General features: G+C 39.9%; 3 protein-coding genes across 4 annotated transcripts; 1 reads left to right on the top strand and 2 right to left on the bottom strand.

Moving 5' to 3' along the window:
• Positions 1 to 145: 145 nt before the first annotated feature.
• On the bottom strand, positions 146 to 10,614 carry LOC137298388 (uncharacterized). The gene is made up of 9 exons (XM_067830649.1): positions 10,541 to 10,614; positions 8,726 to 9,196; positions 8,018 to 8,243; positions 7,170 to 7,340; positions 6,340 to 6,499; positions 5,299 to 5,429; positions 4,803 to 4,922; positions 3,535 to 3,685; positions 146 to 2,317 (listed from the first exon to the last, which is right to left on the bottom strand). The coding sequence occupies exons 2-9, from the start codon at positions 8,974 to 8,976 to the stop codon at positions 2,187 to 2,189; spliced, it is 1,341 nt and encodes a 446-aa protein (XP_067686750.1). The 5' UTR covers positions 8,977 to 9,196; positions 10,541 to 10,614; the 3' UTR covers positions 146 to 2,186.
• Positions 9,285 to 9,861, bottom strand: LOC137298399 (tRNA-specific adenosine deaminase 2-like). The gene has a single exon (XM_067830660.1). The coding sequence runs from the start codon at positions 9,859 to 9,861 to the stop codon at positions 9,310 to 9,312; it is 552 nt and encodes a 183-aa protein (XP_067686761.1). The 3' UTR covers positions 9,285 to 9,309.
• Positions 10,548 to 20,615, top strand: LOC137298378 (uncharacterized). 2 transcript variants are annotated; one of them, XM_067830629.1, is made up of 7 exons: positions 10,548 to 10,853; positions 12,694 to 12,886; positions 15,065 to 15,255; positions 15,903 to 16,017; positions 16,610 to 16,785; positions 17,292 to 17,417; positions 17,783 to 20,615. In XM_067830629.1, the coding sequence occupies exons 1-7, from the start codon at positions 10,833 to 10,835 to the stop codon at positions 18,413 to 18,415; spliced, it is 1,455 nt and encodes a 484-aa protein (XP_067686730.1). In that variant the 5' UTR covers positions 10,548 to 10,832; the 3' UTR covers positions 18,416 to 20,615. The 2 variants fall into 2 exon arrangements, with proteins under 2 accessions (XP_067686730.1, XP_067686738.1); XM_067830637.1 differs by having other exon boundaries at positions 10,633 to 10,853; positions 16,613 to 16,785; positions 17,783 to 18,633.
• Positions 20,616 to 21,697: the final 1,082 nt, after the last annotated feature.

The raw sequence follows: 21,697 nt of genomic DNA, 5'->3' as shown, positions 1-21,697 counted from the left end.
CTAGCGAGGGAAACTACCCCCAAAGTGAACAATGGTTTCATGGAATTAGTGCAGGTCAGTGGATCTATTTGTCATCTGGGGAACCTGTTTCCAAGAACCCTTAGGGCCCATCATAAATATTACTTCTCAAAAACACAAAAAGACATTCAGATAGGTATTTTATTGTTGCATTAAAGATCAACTTTCACTAAATAAAAATACTCTATGTAAATAGATAACATATAGTAATTAGAATCAACATGAGATATAATTTCATTCAAACTTGATAAAATACATACCCGGGTTACTAAGTCATCACATCATTCCCTGCGCAATCCAGAACCAAGCACTTGTACATTATGTGTTTGACACCATTGGTAAATCTCACCTCGACAACAGAACATTTTGGACTAGACATTTTTTTTTTTTTTTTAAAATCAACTAGTCCCTCTGAATTGTCACTCGTTACAAGTTAACAAGCTACCTACCACATCTATATCCCTGATTCTAATAACTAAGGCAAGTTCCATCACACATGATAGGGCATGGTACCTTCCTGGTCCCAGTAGTTTGTCCTCGGTTATACAATACTATCTCTCTCAGTCGTGTGTATTGCCCATCCTGCCCATAGCTCACTCGGGACCAATATCTCCTTAAAGTCAGTAATGTTAGTCCAGTACAATGTCTCTCTGCATGAAGATCTGGCCGCACCGACATGAAAGGTTGTTTTGGATTAAATCCAACTGGTTTCACATAGCCCTAGATAGCCAAGAAAATGAATTGGGAGATTTTCTGTAATGATATGGCTTCATATCTTGATTCAGCATCAGCAGGTTATTTTGAAACAAAATAAATCTGCCACCAAACAAATATTACGGTGATTTCACCGCATTCAGCCTGGGTGTATAAAATATCAATATTTATATGAAAGGCAGAAACGTTATCATTTACATTACGAGGTGGCTGATCAAGTTCATTTTCTAGAGATAGCTATCAAATGTGATCTACAAAGCTTTGCTCATGCATACTCTAAGTTTCGAAGCCGCAGCATTGATTACAAGGTTCATCTAGTGCCATCTCCTACGATGAGGTACTTTGAGATAGGGTCTGGATATCGGATCTTCAAACGGTGGTTTTTATGGCAGGCAAAAAGGATCAAATATCATCTCAAGAATTATTGTTTAAGAACCATTCATAACTTACAGCTAGAGGGTGATAGTGATTTTAAGCTGGGCTCACCTATTTTTTTCTCTTGCGGTTTGTGGAACTCCTCAATACTGGTGGTGCCTCAGTGATTTTGTATATGACTTGAAGTCGGAATCTTTGTTCATAAATTTTAGGGGAAAGGGTGGGGTATCATTCACACTGTACATGCTCCTTTATAAAAATCATCATCACCCCCCTAGCCATAAATTATTAACAGTCCCTCACTGTTATTCAGGCATTTGATAATATCGTACATACATTTTTGTGATGACATATAATCTACTTTCACAATACACAAAAAGTTAGGTCTTTATGTCTTTACTCATGAGCTGCTTTTAATTATGTTCAGGACACACTTTTGTGAGTTATCCATACACAAGCCCAGAGCACAGGAGGTTGCGGGACCCATAATACCAAAGAAATGTGGTACTTGTTTCTCCCTGCCTGGCCCTCAGCATTAATGGATACTACAAGGACTGGTTGGCTCAGAGTCAGTATGAACTTGACTCAGTGGGGTATTCATGCTTATGTCATCATATGAGCGAATATCCTAAAGAGCGACTCGTGTCATTTCACCTGACCACCTATCGATGACTTAATATGTCACTACTCACCAGTAATGTGAAATATGTTGATTTCAAACTTTTTATAGTATTTTGCTAAATTACTTCTCAAATATTTATCAATAACTGATTGATATTCATTCAAGGATTATCAAACTCCTGATCACTTCAAATAGGCAGCCCTAGTGTGTACAGTATCAGAGTTAAGATCTGATTTCATTGTGGTCTCTGAAGAAGCTTTTTGACATCAAATGTAAAAGCAGCAGACTTAATATTTCTCAGTGATCCAAACACCCAAAGTGACTCCTAAATCCAACCTGACATACCTCATTTATACTTCAGAAACTTTTAATATACATTAGTTGTCATGGAGATGGACACTTTTACACAGGTAATTGCACTGCTTGATCACACTGCTTGTAAGGCACACAGTGAACTCTAGTCAAATCTGGAGATGTCCCTCCCGAAGAGGAGTGTCTTCGTCCAGTCCAGGGGCACCTGCATCCTCAGTCGCCAACTGCCGAGTCGGGTCAGGTAGGCCGAGCGCCACAGCAGCCATGATGGAAATCCTGCACAGAAACAAAATCCTACAGCTCTCGAATTGGTAAAAGCATTGTCTGACCTGTAGGATGATCAACACCACTGCAATGAAGTTAAACATGCCTCATCCTGTCACATAATGATGAAGCGAAACTCACATGAACATATCGAGTGTTCTTAACTTAATTTGTGCAACATAGTGTCCGCAAAAGCAATGTATCACCAGTAAGGTGATGGACACCACTCTAATGAAGTCAAACATGCCTGACCCTGTCATAGAATGATAATGGAAAATTCATAGGAACATATCAGGTATTCTTAATTTCTTTTCAGGGAAGCATTGTCACTACAGTGACATAATCCCCCACAGCACTTGACAGTCAACTTGCATTTCCAAGGAGATTTTTCGTGTCAAAGATGAAGGAGTGAGTGAGTGAGTGAGTGAGTTTAGTTTTACGTCGCACTTAGCAATATTACAGCCATATGGCAACGGTCTGTAAATAATCGAGTCTGGACCAGACAATCCAGTGATCAATAACATGAGCATCGATCTGCGCAATGGGGAACCGATGACATGTGTCAACCAAGTCAGCTAGTCTGACCACCCGATCCCGTTAGTCGCCTCTTACGACAAGCATAGTCACCTTTTATGGCAAGCATGGGTTGCTGAAGGCCTATTCTACCCCGGGACCTTCACGGGTCCAAAGATGAAGGAACTCTAGCAAATGATTCTTGAGGTATCTTGTTGACAAACTTAACATGCAGGTAAAGATGTTGAAAATTTAAAAGTGTCGCCATGACCTTAAGAACTAAGTTTATGTCACCAAAATCAACCATGCTCTGCACCTTCCCTAGATAAAGCTTGATGTCATATATGAAGAAAATCCAGAGAACGGTTCTTGATATATCTAGATGACCTTGGTACTGAATTGGAAAAGAATCTACTCAACGATTCTGATGATATTCCATTTCATACTACAGTGTTCTCTGTCCAACTTGAATTCTGTCTTTCTCGTATTGCTGTCATATATACTGGACTGAACTTACATTCCCGACGCAATCCTTCTTTATAGGAAATTTCTGTGTAACTCAGAGTGCTCTGTAATTCGGACTTTTTTGTCTGAATAGAGAGAGTGCACTGTATATCCCCTGCTTCATGCTAAACGCGTGGCAGGGGATAATAACATAAAATCAGCAAAAGCATCATCTCCACTGGGGTGACATATCCCGCTGTAAGTAAACAGACCTTGTAACTTGATGTTGGGCGTGTCCGACAGGGCCTGATAATCCCCAATGTAGGCCAACATTCCCATACTGGTGAACTTAAACTCTCCAAAATCATCAGCACATCCCTTGTTGAGGAAGTTGGCCAGGTAGCGTCCCTCTCTTTCAGCAACCTACAAAACACATGGAGACAATCACAAACAAGGAGAAGTTGTTCACTGGTCATGACAAGACATGGGCTGATGTACCCTCTGGGTTTGTTTATGTTCCCTGGACCAAAAGGGTGAGTGGAACATAAACAAACATTGTGGGTATTTAACCCATGGGTACTGAGGGTCTAGTGAATAACATATTTATTTACCAAACACCTCAATGTTAATTTTGAGTTGTTTGAAGCACAGGTACAACATTATTTGTGGCTATTGCTTCATTTTGACAAGAAAAACACATTAAGAGTTTTCTCCCTTCCACTGATCCGATGCATTCACAAAACATCGGTACTTTCCGTACATGTTATTCAGTGTCATTTGAGATCAAGAATCACTACCAAGAAGTATTTATTGACTTTGGCATTGCCAGCGGGGTACATAGAAATGTCACTCGTCTGTAAGTGGGGTACATTGAAAATAATGTAAGAGAGCTCAGCCAATTTGAAAGCGGCATTGATGTGTGAGGTAGGATAACAGATTTTTAAGTTCTAAGCACAAGGCTACCCCTGGCCCCCACAAAAAAGGCAGGAGATTCAAGTAGAGCAGGACTTGACTGCTAATCTGCCAAATGACCACACAGTGTTTTTCATGATGGAAGCTCGATGTAGACGAAAGCCCCAAGTGATGCTTGTCACAGTCTTTTCTAGCATTCCTAATGAAAGCAACCGTAATTTACAGCACTTCACACATTTGCACACCACTGTTCTATGACAGGATGGAGATGTATGGGTCCGTATAGCAGTTGCAGGGTTTTACGCGATGCGCAAATGTCCGACCAGTACATACAAGCATAGAGAATGGACGCAGACAAACAATTAGCTGTGATCTTTGAGACACATTATCCATTGTACCCACAACCACTTTGCTAATTAGTTGGTTGTTTCTATAAAGCAGTTACGCGCATCATTTCTTTTAAAGAAAATATCAAAACATACACTTCTCTACAACATTACTTCACGGGACCCTCACACTGCCTGCAAGGACCCCTAAGACTAACAACTGAGGGTCCCCAGGTACACCATGTTTGAGAATCATGATAAAATCCTGAGTAGAACACATGTCCTTGCAGGAGCTGACTCACCTGTGCTGTGCAAGGGAGAGACATGTCCTTGATGTCCGCACAGTCCCCCAGGGCAAACACATCCTTCAAGGCTTCACCCCCAGGGTTGTTCAGTACTCTCAGGTAGCGATCAGTTAATATCTGAAATGTGTTGACATCCACACACAAAAGAAATAAACATTAGTACTAATCAAATTAAGAATTCTACTTGGGTTTACTTAGTTTACTTAGGCTGCTATTCGCCCTGAATTTGCCAAACCACTGGTCATGAACACTGTCAACAAAATTCCAGAGATATCTCCCATAACATCTTTAAAAGGCATTTAGAAGTTGTGGCAGTAAGGTGATGACTGCCTTGATAACAGTGTTAAAAACCAACATCAAAACGTCGCTGCTCACAGCAACAAAGAGGTTGTTCATCCATATATTGTCATCCTTCCCGATATCTCCCATGTCTCTGTCACAAAAGGAACATGTATCACTGACAGATGCTGACAGAATATGAAGAGGAACACACCTGCCCACGACTGTTCTTCTCCACTTTGAGACTGCGAGTGAAATGTCGCGGTGCCAGCCCGGTGCTCCAGACCACAAGTCCACATGGAATCATGCTCCCGTCAGCCAGGGTCACGCTGTCCTCCTTCACCTCTACAATGTAATCAACATACTTGTGTGTGTGTTTCAACAGGAAGAGTCCTCAATCATCTTGATTGTGGTATTGGTCTGTGTCAGTTTCGTTTGCACAATGTTATGACTGTGTCCTATCATTGCCCACTAGTTTTCTGGTGGAGTTTATGATTACAATCGATTATTGATCAAATAATCAGCTCCAATTATCAATATGCATATAGTGAGCCATTATCTCCCACAGTGGTTACTAAAACCTCTTCCCAAGCGCGATACTCAAATGTTTCTTTTAGACAGAACTCAGTCATGTCATGTTTGTTTCTCCATATTGCTTGCATTTGTCAAGTTGAATCTAGGTCGATGTAACACGTGTTCTGATTGGACAGAAAAAAGGGAGATCTGCTGCCATTTTTTACCCCGAGGGTATTTTATGAGAACCGCGAATTATGGTCGTATTAGAACAGAGGTTCATAGGAAGATATGACAAGTAACCTCTGTGAGAAGAGAATGATAGTGAGCAATAGCCATCACTATTTACTTAATCATTTGATAAATGAGTGAGTTTAGTTTTACTTCGCACCGAGCAATATTCCAGCTATGTAGTAGAGGTTTACAAATAATGCAGTCTGGTCCAGACATTCCAGAGATCAACAATGAGCATCGATCTACACAACCCGGATACCATGACATGTGTCAACCCAGTCAAACAGCCTGACCACCCTATTCCATCAGTCACCTCTTACGACAAGAATGGGTTACTGAAGGTCAATATTCTCACCCAGATCTTCACAAGTCACTTGACAAATTTCTACCTCAAGCTGAAAGCTTTTCCACTTCCAAGGTCAGCACAATAGTCCTAAGATAGTCGTAAGTTAATGTAAATGTATGGCACTATCTTCGAGCTAAGAGAGCTTTGAAGATGTAATCTAACCTGTAACAGAGGACTGCACCATATCAAAGCGGTCTCTGTTTCGGATCTTCTTGGTGGCAAAGTTGCGGAGTTTTTCATCGAAAGATGCTAGTATCTGATTGGACTCCACCAGCGTCACCTTGACCATCTTCTGCTGCTGTTTGTACAGGTGCATCACATCCTGGATGACAAAACAGATATAACAGAGAGGTGGCATATCTTATTTCTATATCCCAAAACCAAGATAAACAGGCAACTTCTGCATGAACAATGATAAAGGCTACACGAAGACATTCCTGTGTACTAGGATACTGCTTTGCAGACTTGTGCACACATCATTTCTGGGAGGTCAAAACAAAATTCTGAGAGGCCAAAGTTTACTCAACAAAGGTGATCTTTGGGCATGATGAGTGAGTGAATTTTCGTTTCACATCGCTTTAGCAATATTTCAGCAATATCACAGGAGACACCAGAAATGTGGAATCAAACCCAGGTCTTTTGGCCTGACAAACAAACACTTTAGGCACTAAGCAACCTCACCGCCCAATGGGTGAAGGATTTGTTATATCTTCAAACAGCTGTTTTGTATTATAGTAAGAGATCACAGTTAATATGGTTTGACTAATGTTAATGTGAATGTCAATGTTAATTTTCTTAATGTTAATGAAATATGATGTTGCCTCATTTTCACATTGCACTACAAATCACTCTGCAAAATCTTAAGTATATATCATTATGTCAAGACATGACCTGAAAACTGTAACTGCAAGTTGTACACTTTCAAATCTATACATTTTTAAGAGTCTTTTTCAGAGAGTAACATGTTAAAAGACAGTTTTCCTGTATCTGACCTGTTGCACAAAGTCGTACAGCTCGGCTCCAAACTCAACGCCAGTTGGGCCACCTCCAACAATGACTATGTGAAGCAGCCGCCGTGCTTCACTTTCATCTATTCCAGGCTGCACTGCAAGCTCGAAGTTGTTCAATATGCGATTACGAATCCTTCTAGCATCACCTATTTCCTGAAGAAAGGAACCATGGGAAATAAGTAATGATGCTGACACAACAATGCACCAAATACACTTTCAGTGATTCAGTAGATATATTATGTATTCATGCATAATTACCTGGCCATTTATATTTTTGTTTGGTGTTTATATTTCACTCCAAGGCTGCAGTCTGTTATGTATTTTCAAACCAATGAGTGGTCATTCTAACATATCTGTTTGGTTCTTCAGAAACCAACGCTTCTAAATAAAAGCGACTAATGAGATCAGGTGGTAAGGCTCGCAGAATTGGTTGACACATCATTATATCCCAACCATGATGATTGATGCTCATGTTGTTGACAACTGGATTGTCTGGTCCAGACTTGAATATATACAGACTGAGACACTATAGTTAACAATAAATATTGACACTTGTTTGTGCATTATTTGACGTATTAGATTTCCAAGGTGTATTTGTTGTATAACACAACACTCAGGAGGTTTTTGGCTACCTGCACATAATCAAGACTGACCAGTGACTGACCTCATGAGCACCAGTACGCGTAATTGTGATACAATGAGCCTGATCGCCAGATCCTGTTAGTCACCTCTTATGACTTGCATGGATTTCTGGGGACCAATTCTAACCTCAATCTTGATGGGTCTACAACCTGTTGCTCTGATAGAACAAAGAAAGAAAAGTGCCTTACTTTCAGGAAGAAAGCATGTTCCTTCACCCCGGGTACATTGAATGTGTTGCTGAGAGCTCCCACTCCAATCACAAGTTTGTCAAACTGTAGCCAGTAGTTCAGACTTGACTTTACCCCACTCTCACACAACAGGGCCTTCTTCTCAAGGTCAAGGTCCGCAGCTCGGGAAAGATGGAAGTGAGCTGACTGACGGAATCCGGTATTGCGAACTGGTTCAATGATTGACCTAGATGATGAACATCACAATTCAGTGGTTCGTACACAGTGGACATGAAACACAAACAGGAAATATTTGGAATGTTTGTTTTGTTTGCTGTTCACACTGCATTCAGCATTATTCCACCTATATTGCAGAGGTCTGTAAATAATCGAGTCTGGGCCATACAATCCTGTGATCAACAGCATGAGCATCAGCCAACTCAAATGGAATATGCAACAAACCAGCCAATTGGGAAAGTCTGAACACCTGATCCTTAGAGTTAGACACCTCTTACAACAAGCATGTGTTACTGAAGACCAATTCTAACCTGAAAAGTCACTTGTAGTCAAGCAAAGCCTTGTTCAGTAAGGTTCTTAAAAGCAAGCATTATTATATTCAGTGTCAAGGTTGGTCTAAACCTACTGTAGAACTTGATGAATTTTTTACTTGGATTGTTTCGTGGAAAGTAATATGCACAGAATGTGTCTGGGAGAAAATACTCATCTCACCTGAACTCGAGAGTCCCGACTGTTGTGCTGGCCAGGAGAGGTGTAAACAGGAAATGGTTTCTAGGACTGACAACAATGACATCATACAGTTTCTTATTGATGTTCTTCAGCAGACTGTAACTGCCCCATCCTGTTCCCAACACCACCAGCTTCTGTCGACCACCCTGGGATGAAAGGTAAGCATTTCTCTCACCATGACACCGGATGAGGCGTCTGCTCAAAATACTGTAACTTCTTGCACAAACAAGCATTTTAATCAAAAAACTATACCACAAGTTCTATCCTTTGGTCTGTGAACATGGGAAATGCATTCCTGCTGACAGAAGACTTTGCTACAAATTATTTAATCCGTAAACACTACCACAGTGCTTACATCAGGTCACTTCAGTCTCTTTGACACAAGTTCTACAAGAAATGTTGTGTCAGTTTCAATGAACGTCATGTTTGTGTAAATCTGCCAGCCTTGTCAACCTGGAACAAAAAATTTCATAACTTCAGAATGTGACCTTCCTCACTTGTCATATCTATGACTTAGTATCTTATTATACATTGTATCATATTGTTTTTGTTTTTTTGCAGTTCTGCTACGAGGCATCACTTTTCAGTGATGTTTCTGCTTGTTTGCTTTTCCGTTTATCTTCTGGTGCATGTGGGTTCTCTCCCTTGTAAAAGTCTTTCAGCAAGTTTACTGCCTCGTTGGCCATCACATCTGATACACAAACAAACTTGGGTCCAAGACTTGGAAGATCATCTCTTGCAACATTCAAGATGGAACCACAGCCACCAAATCTTTCATTGGCACATCCAAACACAACCATTGGAACATTCATTTGTTTGAGAGCTCCTGCGCACATGATGCAAGGTTCCACTGTCACATACAAAACCAGCTCTGAAAACACCCCATCTGGTTTGTGATTATTAGCTTTACACCATTTAAACACTTCTTCAATGGCAACAATTTCTGCATGTCTGGTTGCATTTTTTGTCTCGTTGACTTCATTTCTGCCCGTGGCGATCACCTTGTCTTTATACACCATGATGCAACCTACAGGAACTTCTCTATTTTCCAAAGCATTGTGGGCAAGTTCCATCGCTTTGCCCATCCAAAGTACATGTGCATCAGACGACATATCCATTTCGATTTGGTGTTCGGTATACCATAGATCTAGAGTTCAACTTTGAAACAAAAATTACACAATCCGATGTTGAAACCGTAGAAACGTAATCACAGACTGGTTGTACGTGTGAAAATCAATCTGTGAATGAAAGCTCAAATATGTTGTGGATAGTGTGGTCCCGATAATGTTTCGAGCACTTTCTGGTGAATCTAAACATGGGTTCAATACAAAGACGTCCTTATTTGATTTGCCCCGTGAAAGTACGTGAACTTTGAAATTACCAGAAGTGCTGATTTTCCCTTTATATTGAATTCTGTTCATAAATATTTCTCGATGAATCAATCGAAAACGATGGAGAAAAAAACTTTTTTTAAAATCTCACTGTGGGGCCCTCACTGTTACAATGACACTTAAGGCACTTCAAAACGATTTTAATATTATTAGATATATTTGAAATGAAAACATGCCACCAAACACTTTCTCAACACCACCAATAGGATTCGCTTGTGTGGGCATGTAGTGGTGGAGCTAAACTATTGCCCGGCATCCCTATCGCAATCATTTCAAACTGTTGCATATCTCGAAATACACTGGCATATGAATGGAGATTATAAGTATCACTGTTCATGTTTCATAACTAATCCTTTTCACCCATTGACAATCTAACGCGATGACAATTTCGGGATTCATTGTTTACCTTTTAGAGACTCATGGACGCGGAAGTGTCACCGTTTGTCTGTGCAGCGGTCTTCGTTATGAATCGACTGTTTCCGCCAATCCACGAGCACGTCCGTAGTAATAATTATCTTCACGGCGTAACCCGAAGTTAAAAAGCAGGCAGAAGACGTGACGTCATTGAAAGTACCACTGAACATTTCATGACGTTTACACAAAGGTGCACGGAGGGAAGAGCAAATTGCAACCCGTAAACAGTAGCGACAAATCAAATCAAAGCGAATGTGACAAGACAGACACTTCAGTGCAGCAAGATGAATCCACTGACATTCGTTGTAAGTTAAGGTGTCACCAACAACGGTTTTGAAAATGATCAGCGCCATTTTGGTTGTAATATTTGTGAACTGTTAGTGTCTGTTTTCGTAGCAGACGCTTTTTTTCCCCACAAGTCTGTTTCATTTTCTTGAGTTTTAATACTGGTATTTGAAAAATTAAATTTACGTTATCCGCTGGTCGACTTTCAACGAACGGCGGGAGCATGCAAAATGTTAAGTGCACTAATTTTAGTGTTTGTGCGACCAAAATGTATTCTTGACTTCGAGCTGCCAGAAAATCCCACGACAGGCTTCTGAATGGATAATGAAATTGCTCGGGAAAGTTGTGAAGCTTGAGAATGGATGTTCGAGTGACTGACTTCATGATGACACACGCCACAATCTGCCATATTTCATTGACTCGGGTGCATCCCATCCTTTGACTAGTCCTGTCAACCACAAATTTAGCAATGCTGATCAACTGTTTTCAGATCGAGTTAGGGTCTCATTGCTGTAAATAAGAGATGTTGAATTTGTTAAAATAGTGGTTGTTGAGTAAATTTAGTTTTACACCACTCTAATATGCCACACATGGCTGCGTTCTGCAACCATCTAGCCTGGACCAGACAATCCAGTGATGAGAGTATGCACACCAGTCTATACAATCATGATACAATGATGTGTCTACCAAGTCAGCAAGTCTCTTATGACAAGCATGGCTTACTGAAGATCAGTTCTACCACAGGTCTATTTTTTCAACAGATTTGTTACTATTCTGTTGAAAAGGATATTGATTTGTAATGACTTCATCAATGCTTGCCATGGCAGGCAACTAAAAGAATCATATGGTGTGGATTGCTGACTTGGTTGACAGATGTCTGGTCCAGACTGTTGTAAACAGATCACTGCCAAATAGCTGAAATATTGCTGAGTGTGGTGTTGCACAACAAACAAACTGTGTTCGAAATGAACCTTTTTATAAAGTAGCAAACAAACTAACAGTGTTCGAAATTAACTTTCTTAAGAAGTAGCAAGTACTTGCTACCTGGTTTAAATCTTTTACCTGGTAGCAGCATTTGTTCCTATTGCGAAAAATACATTAGATAATCAGTTCATAATGTCTTAAGTACCTCTGCATACTGGTATTTGTCAAGTTATGCAAAGGTAGTGTCTTTATTTGTATTAGAAGGTGAAGTTTTGTTGCCCGTGCGTTTCAGGAAATGATGAATGTTCATTATCAAACCTATGAAGCAGTAATGTTATACTGCTGCACATGCACATTGAGCTGACTGGTTCTCTGCCACAATTATATGATTATTGCAATGTGTAAGTGACCAAGAAAAGCTATGATGAGCATTTTTTTAAAATTAAAATACCAGTATCGTTAAGTTTACGAGTGAATTTCCGAAGCAGAGGTCTTTCCTTTGAAAATGACGGCTAATATTGATGAACATAAGCGGTTTCACTAAAAAAAATATCTGGTTGCAAGTTGTTGCTAATGTGTGTTTTTTGGGGTGGGGGGTGGGGGGGTTCAGGTAGCAAAATAGGATTTTGAATAGGAAATTTGCTGCCGCAAAGAGTTAATTTTGAACCCTTTGTCATTGATTGCTTTTTTTATGCTTTGCCAGTAATTGATGTTTGTAATGCCAATCCCAAGATTGTCTGCTCCATACTTAATTATTTGCAGACTGCCATCATATAGCATGAACATTGCTGGAAGCTAAAGTCTATCTGGTTATTGTGTATTTTTTTGCATTTGACAAATGACAGTGCAGGTGTCTGATAGTAACTTGTTTTCATCACTTATGTTTTGAAATTGAACATGAATTATGTTTTCTAAATGCTTGATTTTCTTGTCTAGACACACCCAAGTGTTCGGATCAAGGGTACTGAAAACAACTACTCCCCAAGTGTGTGCCAAGATGCATCATGTACCAACAAGACTCCACACATGCACTGTCCTTTCTGTGTGAAGACAGACTCATACCAAGACCCAGTAATACTCAAGGCTCATTACAGAGTCAAGCATGTTGACAAAGGCATTGAATTTGCTGGTAGGTTCATTTCTCTTCACAAACCACAGAATGGCAGCTGCAAGTTTTATTATCTCTCTTCATGTTCCTATACATGATACTGTTGTGAGGGTGCATACATTTTCACAAGGGCTAACTATCGAGGTGGAATATAGAAGTCTCCAAGGTGTGGAATCATGTCTGTTAGCTGCCAGATAGATGACGTTTACCTGGTCGAACCCTGTACCTGCGATGGACGGGTCCTTACCCGAACTACGGTATACCTCCGTACTTCTGTCCTGACGATAGGGGATGTGCGAGAGGTACAATGTCAGTACCGGAGCTTTACCGTAGTTCCTCCAGCAACCACAAGACAATTATCTTCGTTCAATAGTTTATTTGAAACAGTGTTGCTGGACAACCCACTCTATGGTCACTCTATAAGACTTCAGCCGCAAAGCTTCCGTCTTAAGCCAAATGCTGGTGCCTTTTAAGATAGTTTTCCGACGATTCCTTGTGACCAAACACCAAGAGTGGGAGCGCACCAGACTCCCGACCCTGGGCTTTGCTACCGCTTAAAGCTGGGTCCCTACGTCACAGCCAACACCCTCTTCTTTTTCGCACATTGGTCAAAAACCCCTAACCCTGCATACTTTTTCACTCCCGCATCCTTATTCCGTACCCCCAATACCATATTAGTAAAGCTGTGAGGTGGATTCCAAGAAACTCAAGGGATCTACCTCCTAACCATATATGTCCCGTGGAATACTACGAACTGCTGCCGAGGTCCCCGGACAAGTTGCTCCATCTTGATAGTACCATCCCTATCCCTTTACCTAATCTATGAGTCATCTCACCTTGCCCCCACTAAGTTCTGACGACCTACTTTCATGCTTATTCCCTCCGCAGCTGATTACCTACCTCTCCTACATTGTATATGTTTTCTACCTCACAGGCCTTTATCTATTATTTCCCATTCTAAATATACTATTAGAACACCTTGATCACTTATTATTAATAACATCATTCCTAGATCTAAATATTATAACCACAATAGTAATTCCTCGGCCATGATTCGCTATTATCATAATAATCATAATTCCATGCCTCTGATAGAAGTTGATAGACATTAACTGAATATTGATCTGTTATTGATAAGTTTTTGTGAAGAAGCTTCAAGAAAAGCCCCAAATCTGAAAGAAATCAACGTATTTCACCTCACATGTGTGATAACAAATTTAGGTTTTGATTACTGACACCACTTTGAACATGATTTGAAAGCAACCCATGAATGAAGACCCATCTTTGTGTGTTGTATCACAGTATGAAATTTAATTAAAACATCAAAAGTGTGTATGTATGATAATTTCATTAACACAATATTAATATCAATAGTCATCAATAATTTGTCCCATCATTGATATTCCTTATAATCAGTCGTTTTTAGCCAGTTCAGACAAAACACAGAAAGGCAGCGGCTAATTTTGTTGTCTACCATCATTTCCATATACATGTTTATGATGTGATTGAAAGTTTGATCAGGGTGCTAACTGTATAGTTATCAGTAGTTCAGCTATTTTCTGTGCAGAGTTGTGTCATGGGGATGTCAAAATGATTTGGGTCCTGTGTTTCAAACAGGGTTCACCTTAGTTATATTTCTAGGTTCAGATCCAAGCTTGCAGATTTGACTAATGTGGTTAGCATGAAAGACCTACATAAGGAACAGCTTCTCATATCAAGTTGACTTACCAGGATATGACTATCATAATTTTTACAACGGAAATACTGGTGAAAAGGGAGGAAACCCAATTCACTAACAGAATTTCATTTCAGTTGTGAAGGGTTATCAGAAGAGCCTTTGTTATCATGTAAATAGTGTTGATTTAATATTATTCTTTAAAAGCATTTGGTGATAGGTAAGCATGTAGATTCAAATGGCATAAAATACTAGACATAGTTACTGCATGGCCCAACCACAGGTCTCCTTAACAATGTCACACTGCCAAGCAAATTGTCCTCTGTTCATCAAAATTCATACTGGATGTCAGAAAAAGGATATTTGACAAGTTTGTTTAGTTTTTAATTTCTTTATTCACTATTTAGAATTGTCACGATAGACTCACATATGATCATGAGAACGTATCACCATTTCCCATAAACCCTCATGTAAATGTCAGAGGTTTTAGCAGCAGCAATCGTAAGATTTATTATAATTTCCAGGTTTGAAAGTGTTGCGATGCTGTGACCACTGTGATATTGTTGGTGTAATAAAGGGAGAGAAGAAGTTCAAAGGAGCTCACTGGCATTGCTACAAGTGTCGGAATGGCTTCAACAGACGGGATGAGGCTATTAAACATTACAAGACACACTTCAGAAATCCTCAAACAACCTTCCAAATACAGATTGCTCAAGTGAGTCATCCCTTTAAATGGCATGTACATGTATAATGAGTCATCCAAAAAGATCTTAACAGCCTGCTGAAAAAAAGACATGTTGGCTAAGGCAATGTATTCCAAAGCAACTTCACTGCTATAATGATTATTTTAACAATCAATGAATGTATCAGTGAATTACAGATTAGTTTCAGTATTGGCCTAATGAGAAGCTGGTGAATTATTGATCCATTTGTTTACATTCATCTTAAGAAGCCTCATTAGTGGAACATGCCTCTGAAGTTTTTAGTGGATAGTAAGGACAATTTAAAGAATAAAATGGCCACAACTAATATGCCCCCTTTCTGATTGAAAAGGCTTTTAACTTGATTTAGAATACCTTGAATACATGTTGAGGTTTGCTCAGCTAAGTTAATGTAGGAGGTGAGTGTGTTACCCACATTCTTGATGATATTTTTTTTGTATGTGTCTTGCTATCATTTGTTCAAGAGTTAGCCTATTGACTGAAGCATTTGTTTGTCACCCAGAGTTCACTTCCCCAGAAAGATACAGTGTGTGAATCCCATTTCTGGTGTCCACTGCAATGATAATGCTGGAACATTGTTGAAATTGGCATAAAACCCATCTCGGTCATTTTTTCTACAGCGCTGCTGGATATGTTTCAGGAGGTGAATCAGTGTAACAGCAGTGCATCTGATCCCACCCACAGTATTTGTCCTGACCAGGACATAATACACCCTGCCCTGACACAGGCTGCCTGTCTTGCCACTACAGACCACAGTAAGTGATCCAGAGTACCCATCTCGCCATTTTCAGCAGTATCTCAAAACTCCCATAATAGTAGTGACAAAGCATCTCTCATGGAAGCCAAAACTTGCCTTGACATTTCATTTTACATTATGAACAGCACATGATAAACTGATCCAGATTACATTGTAATGGTTGAGGGCTGTTTCTGTCGATAAACATAAATTTACACGTCGGGGCCCCATCTGCAAAGTCAGTATGTAAGTATATAGTTTATCATAGGTTTATTAATATCAGTGCTGCAAACATTTTGTGGATTAGGCTACTGACTTGCCCTACTCTTAGATTGCCACACAATGTCAGCTTTGATTATCTGCAGAAGCCTTTCAAATTTCGCAGACATTTAATCTGTTTTCATTAATTCTTACAAACGGTTACTGAACAAATTAAAATATAGCAACAGAGGTTAGTGCAGTTTGCAGAAAAGTGTTGTCCTAAGCGCTGCCTGTTCCTTGAATTATTTGACATAATATATTTTAAGATGTTTAAAAAATACCCAGAATTTACGTAAGCTACAGAACCCTCTGCTGCACTTACTTTTTAAGAACAGCAAATTTCTTTGCAGCAGTATTGACGAGTAATGGTGTGTGTAAGACCTCTGAAGGAACTGTCCAGGTGTCCATTGCTGCCAACGAGACAATAAACACTGGCGATGGTCAGACAATCATGATCATATCTGAAGAACAGCTGGAGGCAGCTCAGATAGAAAATACCTTTGGGACACAGATAATATCAACAGAGGTAGCACACAGACAGCAATATAATGCTTGATATCATGTGAAGTAAAAACAAAATACATGAAATTCTGTAAAGTCTCTGCAATGTACTTTTTTCTGGAGAGGTTGTGCAAATGTATTGATAAATGTGAGACTTTGTATTGATGGTTACGAAATACACTGAATACGATTTCTTTTAGACTTAACACATCATAGATTTGTAAAGCTTTGAAACCTCTGTCAGTGTTAGATTTAGGTGAAATTTTGAGTGGGTCAAAACTGATGAAAATAATGTTTCTGGACCCCCTTCAATGTTAAATAGATGGGCAGATGTAAATAGAGGGGGTCCTCACTGAATTTGATGAGTCAAAACACTCCAAAACCCTCTCTTGAGCCAACACTGCTCTGTTCTTTGTCTTAATTAAGGTGACTGTATTTCTGAATATTTCACCATAAGCAGATTCAGTACGGAATTAAAAATTGTTCTTATTGTAAAGGAGTTATTGATCATCTATGTGACATTTATTTCAGGATGTAAGTTACCTTGATCCGAAACAGTCACTTGAGAGGAAGTATGAGTCTGCAGAAATCCGTTGTCAAAGACTTGAGGAAGAGAAAGCACAGCTTAAGGCTGAACTCGACCAGAACAGAACACAAGTAAGTGAACAAATGAGAATGTAAGTAATTGAGTTGGACTAGATAATCAGTGATTGATTTTAACTCTCCATACCATCAGGATACACTAAATATATTGTCAAGCAAATGCGTCTGACCCCCTGGTCCATTAAATCCTCTCATACATGATGCATTCCTGAAACCATTTGTCATCACAGCATTACTGGACATGTGAAATGATTAACTGATGGAGTAAGCGTGTTTGACATCAGCCTTGAAAACATTAGTGTTGTGAACGTAAGCTGTCAGAGTTGACAACATGATGAGAAGGGAACTATTATATGATGAATTGATGCCCAGTTTAGTATAGTCTTCCATGTGTTGAAGAATGTCCTCTTCTGTTGTAGATCCAGGCACAGGCTGAGGAGATAAACTTGTACAAGCGGAGAGAGCAGGAGCTTCTCAACCAGCTGCAGCTGACTGAACAGATCAATATGCAGGATATGTTGACTTCTTTGCAGCAGCAGCACAAGGACCTGCTCAGTGCCCAGTTGGCATCCCTCAGACAGGCCTTCCTGACACGACTACCTCAGGAGCTGGTTGTGAGCTCCAATGTAGTCCACATTTCGCCCGAGTCGTATGAAATCCACATCAATGATGAGACGGAGAAGGCAGAAGAGACTCATGTTGTGGGTGATGGACAGCATGTCGTTCACATCAAACAGGAATGTGCTCCTAAGGACAAGAGTGGAAGTGAGAATGGTGTAGGGGCAGCAGGTCCTAACATTCACTCTACAGCAGAGCTTGTGTCTCCCTGTCTTGTAATGTGTGTGGAGGATGAGTCTGGTCAGCAGAACACAGATAGCATCACTGACCAGAACTCTCTCGTCATAGACCATAACCAGATGGACCAGGACGCAGCCAACACGGCTGCTGCCTTAATAACAAACGGACAAACTGAAGTGGCTGGATCTCAGATCGAGATTACTGAAGTATTAGAAGAATCAGAACCAGCTAAAAAAAGACTCAGATCCACATGATGCAAGAAGTCATATCTCAAATCTACCTCTGGTCAAATGTGTCTAAAGCTTTATAAAAACCAACATGCATATTTTCCAGAGGCCCATTTCTTCCCTTGATAGCATTAGATACATTATGGAATGATCAATAATTTCAATAACGTAGCTGGTTTACTGTGACTGGCTTGTTCATGCTATGTCACTCTTCAAAATGTCAGTAAATTTTGTTACTAAAAGAATGATGTGTTTTTATCAGTACCCACCTTTCAGTTGTAAGGAAATGTTGAAGACAGACGTCACTTCTATCATCTTTCATTGGTCTATCACCAGTTGTTGAGACTGCCTCCGTAGTGTAGCGGTTATCGCAAGTTCATCCCTGGCCATGTTGTACCAGCAGACGTTAAAATATCATACTTATTGCTGCCTTCCTGGTGCTCGGCATTAATGGGTACAACAAGGACTGGTTGGCTCAGTCGGTATAATGTAACTGAGTGGGATATTCATACTCAAGTGTGGCATTTTATCTCAGTCAGCCAGCACCATAAAAGCAGCTCAAATCTTGTGTAGTACAAGCAGCCACACATGCACATGCCCCTCATTATAAGAGTGAAATATTCTTAAGTATGACTTTGAACCCAATATCCACCTCTCCTCAGCTGTCAACAGCTGTTACTCTGTGAGGAGGTGTAATAAGTAGGACTGTTATTTACACTGACTCACATGTTCATTGAATCAAACTGTAGCCCTTCATGAATACAATTTGTTCATTGTGGTCACCGGAACCGAATATGAATGAATATTTACAAATTTTATCTGAGCATGCTTTACCTGAGCGCTTATTAAAGTGGGAAATGCAAGAATGGAAACTGTGATAGCATTGCAGTAGTGCAAGTAATGTTAGTTTGCAAAGGCTGCACATGGTACTGTGATCTATAACTATTAATCTATTCCATACCAAATTTCAGTGTCATGTCACATCACTAGTTATTACTACAACAAATTAACAGTCAGAATGGGGGTTCCATATTGTGCATCAGCCACTTAACTACAATAATTTATTCGTTAATAATTATTCGTATTCATTACCAAACATTCCTGATACATGTAATATTTGCCACACAGGGTATTTGTTGCAGCCTTAGTAATGAGTATACAAGTTGTCATTGCTCACCTCATTTCAGCTAAACACACATTCACTCTTGGTAAAATTATGATGTGTTGGTCAATTTTGATGGAAGAACGTGTCTCTCATTCAGGGTTTAAGCCAGTGTTAATACGACTAATGTCCATTTGGCTCAAATGTGGAACAGTGAATTAAACAGTGATACAGTTACTCTAGTGTTTCATTAAGCCATATTTCACCCTTCCACATCTTACAGATTACAGGATTTTCAAACTGTAAACTATGATACCATGTGTAAATTGATCTGAGTTGTTTGATAAACGTATTACCATCAGACCCCATTTTGGAAAAAAATTGGTGATTTTACCCTCCACAAACTTTAGATTGTATCATGTGCAGACAATATCATACATAACACCTTAACTGCCCTAGTGTTGCCAGGGTTAACGTTTCTTAATAAGGAGGACACTGTCAGTGTTAAAGGAGTTTTTTGTTAGTACTTCGAAGCAGGAAAAATAATCTGAAATAATTGCTAGGGGGAGGCAGCACCCCAAACCACCCCACCCGACCCCACCCTTTGCTCCACCTGGTCTACCTATGGCTCTGGTAGTTTGACAGGACAGAGTTACATGCAGACACGATTTATGTAACACGGTTTCTTTGTAGTTTGTCAGTAGAATGGATAATGTTCAGACACAATCTTTGAAAGAAGTAAACAAGAGAGCAGGACCACGATCCACGCAGCTTTTGTAATGTTATGTCATGCAGGGGCATATCTACCATTGTTACAAAAAGCCTGTGCTTACAAGTAATTGTTGCTAAGAAGGTTGGGCAAACCCTTAACACTATCTAAGTATATAGCTTTGCAACCTATCGAACTCACATGCTGTGTTGAAACTATGAACATTTTGTGGATTGTGATCAGGATTGCCAACTTTTTTGTTTTGCAAACACAGTATGATGGGAATATTTGAATGGCATCGTTTTATTTGTTGTTTTACACCCCAAGGAGCGTTATTCCAGCTGTACGACATTAGTGTGTAATAAATCAATAAATAAAGAATAAAATAAATAAAATCCAGATAATCTAATGATTGACATCATGAGCATCGGTCTTCACAATGTGTATAGTTTCATGCATGCACCAAAACATCCAGCCTGATCACTCAATGTCGACTGTGTAATGACCAGTCACAATTAGTTCACGAGGAGTCCTTGTTGAGTAGAATTACTGAGTGAGATTAGCTTTAAGCCGCTTTTAGCGATGTTCCAGCAATATCACTGACGAGGGACGCCAGTAACGGGCTTCACGCATTGTACCCATGTGTGGAATCGAACCGAATCTTCCAAGTGACAAGCAAATTCTTTAACCAATAGGTTACTTCACCTCTGGGTTGAATAGAATTATATGTAGATTAACCAATAAGCATAATCATTCAGTATGTGAGTCAGGTTTTATTTCGCTCTCAGCAATGTTCCAACTATATGTTCTGGTATGTAAATCGAGTCTGGGCCAGAGATCAACAGCATGAACATCAATCTACGCAGGTGGGATACGATGACGTGTGTCAACCAAGTCAGCGTGCCTGACCACCTGATTAGTCGACTCTCACGATAAGCATGGGTTACTGACGATCAGTTCAAATCGGATCTTCACGGATTCATCTACATCTCACCTAGAACACTGGATGTGAAATCAGCATTAGGGTATAATAAGATCTTAATGTATTGAGTTAAAGAAAAATTAGGACTTCTGTTTTTGATGGCCGGTCAGAGTAACCTTGTCGAGTTACCTCAATCCAATGTACAAGAGTTCCTGCACTTGTGAATGCCGGGAACCTATCGCTGTGTGTTGGAGTATGTTTCTAGGTTTATTAGTAAACAGCTGGAATACTGTGTAAAGCAGCAGTAAACACACCTTACTCACGTCAACAAATCCTTAAAAGGTGTATCTGTGTTCCACTGCTTCATACCCACATTGGTACCTAGTATGAGGTTTATGTCTGGGGTCCCCCGTCGTGATATTACTGGAATATTGCCAAACGCTGCGCAAAACCACACACTCTCACAAACTCCACTTTTCTATTTATACATTACTCAACCAATCGCCACACAGCTGGACTATGGCTGAATGCTAACTCACTGACTCACCTACACAACCAGACCATTTTTCATCCTGA

Source organism: Haliotis asinina, chromosome 1, assembly GCF_037392515.1.
Source record: "Haliotis asinina isolate JCU_RB_2024 chromosome 1, JCU_Hal_asi_v2, whole genome shotgun sequence".
NCBI classification, from domain to species: Eukaryota; Metazoa; Mollusca; class Gastropoda; order Lepetellida; family Haliotidae; genus Haliotis; species Haliotis asinina.
Note: the sequence above shows the minus strand (reverse complement) of the source record. Positions and strands in the feature narration are given on the sequence as shown.

Coding starts and splice junctions, on each gene's coding strand:
- LOC137298388 (XM_067830649.1), bottom strand. CDS start 8,976: ATGCTTGTTTGTGCAAGAAGTTACAGTATTTTGAGCAGACGCCTCATC. Junction 6,500..7,169: donor TGTACGACTTTGTGCAACAG/GTCAGATACAGG, acceptor TTTGTCATCCAG/GATGTGATGCACCTGTACAA. Junction 5,430..6,339: donor GGTGCAGTCCTCTGTTACAG/GTTAGATTACAT, acceptor ATTACATTGTAG/AGGTGAAGGAGGACAGCGTG.
- LOC137298399 (XM_067830660.1), bottom strand. CDS start 9,861: ATGGATATGTCGTCTGATGCACATGTACTTTGGATGGGCAAAGCGATG.
- LOC137298378 (XM_067830629.1), top strand. CDS start 10,833: ATGAATCCACTGACATTCGTT. Junction 10,854..12,693: donor TGAATCCACTGACATTCGTT/GTAAGTTAAGGT, acceptor TTTCTTGTCTAG/ACACACCCAAGTGTTCGGAT. Junction 16,786..17,291: donor CACAGATAATATCAACAGAG/GTAGCACACAGA, acceptor CATTTATTTCAG/GATGTAAGTTACCTTGATCC.